Source organism: Dioscorea cayenensis, chromosome 20 (assembly GCF_009730915.1).
Source record: "Dioscorea cayenensis subsp. rotundata cultivar TDr96_F1 chromosome 20, TDr96_F1_v2_PseudoChromosome.rev07_lg8_w22 25.fasta, whole genome shotgun sequence".
Classification (NCBI taxonomy): Eukaryota; Viridiplantae; Streptophyta; class Magnoliopsida; order Dioscoreales; family Dioscoreaceae; genus Dioscorea; species Dioscorea cayenensis.
Window position 1 is genome coordinate 30,651,987 of NC_052490.1, and position 7,989 is coordinate 30,659,975.

Consider the following 7,989-nt stretch of genomic DNA (forward strand, 5'->3'; position numbering starts at 1 on the left):
TAACACCCCGTTGTGAGGAGGCACTTGTCGTCTTCGTCAAAAGAAAATAAAAAATAATCATTCCAAACATGTTAACATTCTTCCACAAATTTAGGAATTTTACACAAAAAATTGTAAGTTAAATATCAAAGTGGGCAGACCAAAAGAGAAAAAAAAAAAAATAGGGGATCAATTTTGATGATTAAAACTATTACTATTTATTATTATTATTATTATTATTATTATTATTGTTATATTATTTTGTAATAATATTTTTATTCAAAAAATACCCCATCAACCACAATGTAAAAAAATTTAAAAAAAAATACTCATCATTAATTTATATTAAAAAAACCACACCAGAAAAAAAAAAATCTTTGTAACATTAATTCTTTATATTCTGAACTAAAAAGGATAAATAAAGAAAAAAAACATAATGTTTATTGTAGTGATTAATTAAAACTTTCAAGGAAAAGAAAAAAAAAAGAAAAAAGAAAAATAGCAATTCAACCGTCCCTTATATCCACCGCTGGCACATTTATATGCTCACCAAAAAGACAGTACTCTAATAATTGAACCTTCCCATGATCCAAGCTCGTCTCTCTCTCTCTCTTTATTGATCTATTTTAAAGCATTCACTCTTAGTCTTCAATTTGAACTAGTATTCCAAAGAATACAAACAGAGGTCAAGGTGCAAGCAAGCTCTAGTAGTACTACTGCAGCTGCATCATGGTGTCTAACGAGTTGAAGAAGTTCAATATGGAAGAAGATGAGCCTGTGAGCCCTACTGGACAGTACTTCAATAGCTCTGTGCTCTCTGTAAGCATCCTCGCCTTCTTCGAGTCTGACAAACCTATCGATGATTCCCCGGCCATCATCACCCTTGAGAACTCCTTCTTGCCCGTTAACCCTCGGTTCTCTTCAATCATGGTACCTTCTTTGCTTTTTTCTTTTTTCTTTTTTCGTCTGTGTGTTTAATTCTTCCATTTTGTGTTTTTGGTTTTGCAACTTTAATTTGCATTGATAATCATCCAAGATAAGAATTTGTTCTCTATTTATATCAAAAATGGTATCAGAGAGACTCACTAACAATTACTGCATGATAATACATACGTAAATTAAGTTTCATGTAATCGTGTGTATTCGAAAAATAAACTGAAAGAGACGAGCGTTATCACACTAAATGTAAGGTATAGGGTATAGAGTAACATTCATTGCTTCTTAAGGTAATTAATTACAAAGTGCACCTTGGATCCCCGGGACCAGAATTCATTCATTGCAACCAATCTCTTCAATGGCAATGTAATGATATTCACTGTTTTACTCTTACCATATATATATAGATCATGTCATGAATTAATTAATTACTAATACTAGAAACATTAACTTGATGCAAATAGGTGAAAGATGAGCATGGTGTCCAAACTTGGAAGAGAGTTAACGTCAATCTGGAAGAACACCTAAAAATTCCTACATTTCCTGCTGGCTTAGAATCCTACGATGAGTACGTGCAAGAGTATATAGCAAAGATAGCAATGGAGCCATTGTCACAGAGGCGGCCTTTATGGGAACTCCACCTTATCAAGTACCCTACAAAGCATGCAGAAGGAGTCATGGTGTTCAAGCTTCACCATGCTCTAGGAGATGGCTTTTCTCTCATGGGTGCTCTCTTTTCAATGGTGCAACGAGCTGATAAACCTTCACTCCCACTCACATTCCCTTCATCTCATGCAAAACCTCAGAATGATGATGATCATGGCAGCACCATCTGGGAAACACTGTGCAGTGCTTTCAGTGTTGGGGTTAACACCATATGTGACTTTGGCTGGAGCTTCTTGAAAAGCACATTGATTGAAGATGATAAGACACCTATAAGGTCTGGTGATCCAGGCGTTGAGTTCCGGCCTATCACCATCTCAACTGTAACCTTCTCCCTTAATGATGTTCGCCGAATCAAAGCTAAACTTGGAGGAGTAAGTAACCAAGTACATGAGAGAATTTATGCAAGTCATTAACATGCATGTGTATAAAGAGCTACTAAGTTTTACTCGTATGATTCTTGGTTTGTGTGCAGACAGTGAACGACGTGATGAGTGGAATAATATTCTATGGCACGCAACTTTATCTTCATACTGCAAGTAAGGGCAGTAGTAAATATTCAAAGGTGACAGCATTAGTGTTGCTCAATACTAGAGTCATCAGTAACTACCAGAACTTACAGGAGATGACAAAACCTGATGCTAAATCTCCATGGGGAAACCAATTTGGCTTCATTCATGTCTCAGTACCAAGTTCCACTGAAGATCTTGAGAAAGGAAACCCACTGGATTTTGTAATGAAAGCAAGAGAGACTATTAACGCTAAGAGGAACTCATTGGGTGTGTTTCTCACTGGCAGACTCTTGGAAATGTTGAGAAAAATGAGAGGTCCAGAGGTAGTAGTACATGCATCACCATCATTAATTCCTCTCCTTGTGTTCATAATGGTGTTGTTAATGATGTAATTAATTCATTTTTTTTATGTCTTTTCAGGTCACTGCTCAGTATGTTCACTCAACGCTCAAAAACACAAGCATGACAGTTTCAAATTTAATTGGGCCGATCGAGCAAATGCAGATCGCGGGCCAGAATTGTAGGGGCCTTTATTTCATGGTGGTTGGCGTTCCGCAGGTAAAACTGTATAAAATTATTATTATTATTATTATTATTATTATTATTATTATTATTATTATTATTATTTTTACTTGTAATATTAAATTATTTGATAAAAAACTGCTTAAAATATTTCTGAACATGCATTACATAATACGTACACTTGCAAATACCTGTCCATATACATCTTTGTCTTGAAATTAGTTTTGGATGGACATTTTTATTAATGGTTCTAATTAATTGATTTCTCTTTAAATATGCATATGTGTTTAGAGCCTTACTATAACCATGGTGAGTTACAATGGAAAAATCAAGGTGGCCATGGGAACAGAGAAAGGTTTCATTGATTCTGAACTTTTGGTGTCATGCATGGAGAAGTCATTCCAAAGGATCTTCACAGTCTCTGGTGCCAAAACTTGCTGATTTTTTTTTTCTTCTTTATTTTATTTTTATATTTATACCACCAAACTGAAATTGGATTATGGTGTGATGCTGTTCTATTTATGTTTAATAAAAATATTGTTTGCTGTGACACGTGGCGTGCATCCTACCGCATAACCTTTCTATCCTACAGTCTGCAACACTCCAATCTTTAGGGTTTTGCTTTAAATACGTGAAGTCCAAAACCAAAACCCAACACAACTCAAACTCACTAGCAAAGCAGCCAACTCTTCTTCTCCTCTTTCTTCTTTTTCTTTTCTTGTTTTTATTGTTTTCTTCTCGTTTGATTTCTTAGTTTTCGAGGGCTTTGATGAAAAAACTCCAGTTGGTATGATCCAAGCTTGGATATGATTCATTGAAATCTATATAGCTACGTTCTTTCTGAGCCTTCTTTCTGTCTTTCTTGTCTCCTAAAATTTTCAACAGGAAGAACAGCAAATGCTGTGTCTGCTCCAAAACCTGCTTTTTTTTTTTTAAAAAAAAAAATTGTTTTTATACAATTTTATTCTATTCTTGTGTATTTAAATTGCTTTAGAATTGAAGTTTTACATATAAACAAAATTCAGAGTAAATTTATTGAATTATTATTACTTAAGCACATTTAAAATCCTAACAAAAATATATAGTTATAATTAAGCTAAAATTTCTTAAGATAAAATGAACCTAGAGAAATACATATGAATGAATTATCAGCAATGCTTATAAAACTAGAAACTTATTAGAATCAGCCAAAAAAAAGTCAAGTCAAAGGCTGAGAGTGGAGTGATCATTAGTTGAGAATCCTGGCACACTTGGTGATGATGCTGCAACCTCGGTGATAAGGATTGGCCGTTCCACCACGTCCGCAGTTGTAGTATGAGTGACCACGGCGGCTGCATGGGATAGCATTGCGCCTCAGCGCACCGTAGCTGATGAACCTGGCCCTTCCATGCACCAACTCCTCCAACCATGCATGGGAACCAATGTCACTCGCTGATGATGAGATTGTGAGCAGTGATGTTGTGGTTATGAGAGAGATGAGTAGAATTAGACGCAGACGTTCCATTGCTGGACAGTGATAATGGAGAACAGACTACAGAGTGTGTGTGTGTGAGAGAGAGAGATAGAGAGAGAGAAGAGGGAGAGATTTCACACATTGCATGCAAAGTTTGTTGACGTTGTTTTTAAGATGTTGACCGGTTCTTACTGTTGAGATTTTTTTGCTGGAGATTTAGTCCAACTGAGTTTTAAGTGAATGTAGGTGAATTTTTTTTAAAAAAAATTATTTTAATGATGATATATTAAATGAAAAATTATGTTTTTGAATAACCGGTTTGGGTGATTAGTGACACCAATTTAGTTAGTAGTTAGGGTCTTTAAAGAAGACAGGAAAGACAGAGAGAGTTCAAATCCCATGTAACCACAGGACCCATCTAAGGTGAAGGCGCGGGAGACATAAGACATTAACTCCACACATGCCCTTTGAGTGTTAGGTCGTCGTTATTGTAAAATTAAAAAAGAGTTTTTTAGAAAAATATAAAATAACCTCTTGTGACTGGGTTTAAAAGAAGGTCTAGAGAAAGGTTGTTACTTTGTGGCCAGGGACTGTTAAGTTGTGGGCATGGGTGTTTCAATACCTATCTGTTAATCAGGGATCCGCCAACAAGTGTTATCCTTATCTGGAGAATCCGTGAGGGGTATGGACAATCAATCTATGTCCATCTAGCTGTGATCGAGGGACCCTAATGTGGTCTCTAAAGCTATATGCCATTTGGCAATGACAAGTAAAGTTAGGAGCATCCAATGGTTCATTGGCAGTCACATGACTCACATGACAAACATTAAAAGATTAGAGCATGAGGTGAATCATGTGAGTTATCTCTGTGTGGTTGATTTAATGTTCAGAGATGAAATTGTTGACCATGCTCTGCTTCTTATCTTCATTAATTGATTATAGTTCCTCATTATATTTTGATGGATGGTTAATTAATTTCTTTATCAAAACTCATGAGAATCAAATGAATTACTACATCACCAACAAACGGGTATGAACAACATGCATTGATAAGATACTGAATTAGCCTAAGAAGAGGCCACAAAAGACCAAGGTGACCCATCCAAAGGACATCCAAGTGGCAGCCAAAGCTGGAGCGGGAGACTGAGGACCTGCAGGTGAACTTCCAGGAGAGCTGGCTGCATTTGTTGCTCCACTAGATTGACCTGGAGACAATGAAGAAGGCACCCCAGATGAAGCTCCAGAAGATGGTGATGGTGATTGAGATGAAACAGGGGAGCCCGTTGTTGCAGATGGAGAAATAGATATGGATGGAGTAGGAGATGCTTCAGGTGATGATGATGATGATGGAGATGAAGCTGCAGATGATGGTGATGATGATGGAGATGAAGCTGCAGATGATGGTGATTGTGATGGTGGTGATGATGATGATGATGGTGGTGGTGGTGGTGACGATGATGATGATGGTGGTGGAGATGGAACAGAGGAGGTTGGAGAAGGAGCAGGGGATGTGCTGGGTTTCTTAGTCTTCAAAGACAGCACAATCACACTGAGCTTTTGACCCTGATTGCACTTCCCTGAAGCTCCACTGATGAAGAAGAAAGGACCAGTTTTATCAAACTCAAACACTGAGTTCCCATCATCAAACTTCTTGATGGGGTTGCTCACATTGCACTTGTCATAGTCCTCTTTGCTCACCACCAAAACAGAGTCCTCTTCCTTCTTGTACTTAAACACTGCATTGATATAACACAGATTAAAACATATACATAGTTCATAAAAGAAAGTTGTGAAAGAAATTCATACCAAGCTTGTCATGGACTTGGAACCGGTTCCTGCCAGACCATTGAGAGTAACTCTCATGAGGGTTCAAAATCCAACCATCTTTCCCACCCACCTGGAATTCATATGCTAAAGAGCAGGACATGATTTGGAGCATGAAGAGGAGCCAAGCAAAAGCTTTAACAGTATCCATGTCTAACTTTCTCAGAAGAAAAAAGGAAGTTGGAGAGAGAGAGAGAGATGAATGCGAAGATAAGGAGAGAAAGAGGAGTGTATAAATAGAGAGGGTGTTACCGTTGTGGGAGTGGTGAGCTTTTATCATCCAACGGGCAACGGATCAAACGCGCTATTGACATGGTATACAACTTTGCAGTAAATTTATAGTTTGGTTTTTACTTGGCGTTATTATTATAATATGGTTTGACTATATATATGTAAGTGGTGTAAACGTCTGTGACAAGTGGCATCAATTATTGAACGGACCACAATCCGACCCTGATGTAGCCGACATGTTCTTCCGATTGGATTTGAGTGAAATCACCTGCCAGTCCCTGAATATTTTCTATCTTTTCCGGACAATCTCTTTTATTTTTAAGTATACAGTTTTGATTTATTATTTTTTTTTTAAAGTTTTGAATTCTTCTTTTAACCCTGCTTTATCAATCTTAGGGAAGTTTCCTGCTATCATGAACAAGCTCTAGGCTCTCCTTCTTATCAAGCTTATACTAGCCCAAGAGACACTAACATATTGATATGAAAGTCATCTCATTTGATTCCAGAAATCAGGTTATTTCATGATTTTTTTTAATCACATGCTGACATATATTATTAATTATAACATAAAAAATAATAATATATGTGTCAAAATGTGATATGAGATGATAAAAAAATACTCTAATTTTAAAATCAGACAAGATGACTTTATTGAAATAGAGTTGATTCAAAAATAATGCTTACTTCTTGCGTTAGGACAAGTTTTCTCACTTTCTTATAGACATAGGAATGCTAGTAGCCATTGCCCCATTGATGGGGGCAATGTACTAGATTGGTTTCATTTTTCACATTGAAAGGAGCTTCTCATTGGTGTAGGGCCCTTCACTCTAGTGTGTGAACGTTAGCTAGTCCTCCCCCCACGCCAAGTACAAGCTTGCCTTTGCATTATTAATGTAAATTGCCTATTGCCCATTGCTATGCTGTTTTTTTTAATTGGCATACTAAGTTACTAACTAGCTTTTGCCTCACTGTTAAAGGTAAATTCACTATATTTGTAATGCACTAGCTTAAAACATAATTTTTTTTTTAAAATAATTGTTTTAAGACCTATAAATTAAGTGGAAATATAAGGAAAAATTCTATAGCATTTCTCATGATATAAAATGAATTAGAATTATAATAAATAGGTAATTCTTTTCCAACAAAACCCAAAACCTTGTTTTTAAAAACAATTTCTCATTGTTACAAGTAAATATAAAAAAATGATTATGTTTTTGAGTTGGATAATTAGCTATGATGCGACAATTCAACTATGTAGTTTAACAATCATATTTGATGGTTCTTTTTGTGAAAGGTTGATCTATAGTTATATATGAAATAACAAGGTTTATTCATTGATCCCTGAAAATAATATTTTAATGAGTTTGTGAGAAATTAATTGTCTAAAAAAATTATATCCTAGATTGGAGTGTTTTTTGTTTGTTTAATGCTTGCGAGAGAAGAAAGATAGCAAATGCTTAATTATATATGGATAGCCTTATATAATGATTACTTATGCAATATAATAGTGTGATAAAATATTTATAATAATATTTATAAAATATTTATAAAAAAGTGAGCAAATTTTTTTGATCCCACTAAACCAAAAGATGACAATTATGAAGACATCAATCTCAGATGATCATGTTTTGTTTAAATTGAAGTCATGCATTGAGTTGTTTCATTTATTTAAAGATTGCTAGAGAATAAAACATACCAACACTACAAAAAAATTGTTATATAGTGACAGTCAAAAATCCGTCACTAAAACCTCATTTTCTGTCACTATAGCCATATTCATGCTATAGTGACGGCCATAAACTCTATTGCAACAGTAAAATTTTTGTCAAATTATCCCTTGACGCTATAGGTTTATATTGACAAAAATTA

At 35.4% G+C, this 7,989-nt stretch overlaps 2 protein-coding genes across 2 annotated transcripts; one reads left to right on the forward strand and one right to left on the reverse strand.

Moving 5' to 3' along the window:
* The first annotated feature begins 550 nt into the window (after nt 1–550).
* Nucleotides 551–3,162, forward strand: LOC120251106 (O-acyltransferase WSD1-like). Its single transcript, XM_039259646.1, has 5 exons — nt 551–909; nt 1,380–1,952; nt 2,054–2,413; nt 2,511–2,648; nt 2,904–3,162. Exons 1-5 carry the CDS (start codon nt 709–711, stop codon nt 3,051–3,053), a joined length of 1,422 nt encoding a protein of 473 aa, XP_039115580.1. The 5' UTR covers nt 551–708; the 3' UTR covers nt 3,054–3,162.
* A 1,896-nt stretch (nt 3,163–5,058) lies between these two features.
* Nucleotides 5,059–6,143, reverse strand: LOC120251170 (early nodulin-like protein 2). The gene is made up of 2 exons (XM_039259708.1): nt 5,872–6,143; nt 5,059–5,801 (listed from the first exon to the last, which is right to left on the reverse strand). Exons 1-2 carry the CDS (start codon nt 6,038–6,040, stop codon nt 5,128–5,130), a joined length of 843 nt encoding a protein of 280 aa, XP_039115642.1. The 5' UTR covers nt 6,041–6,143; the 3' UTR covers nt 5,059–5,127.
* Between the last annotated feature and the right edge of the window lie 1,846 nt (nt 6,144–7,989).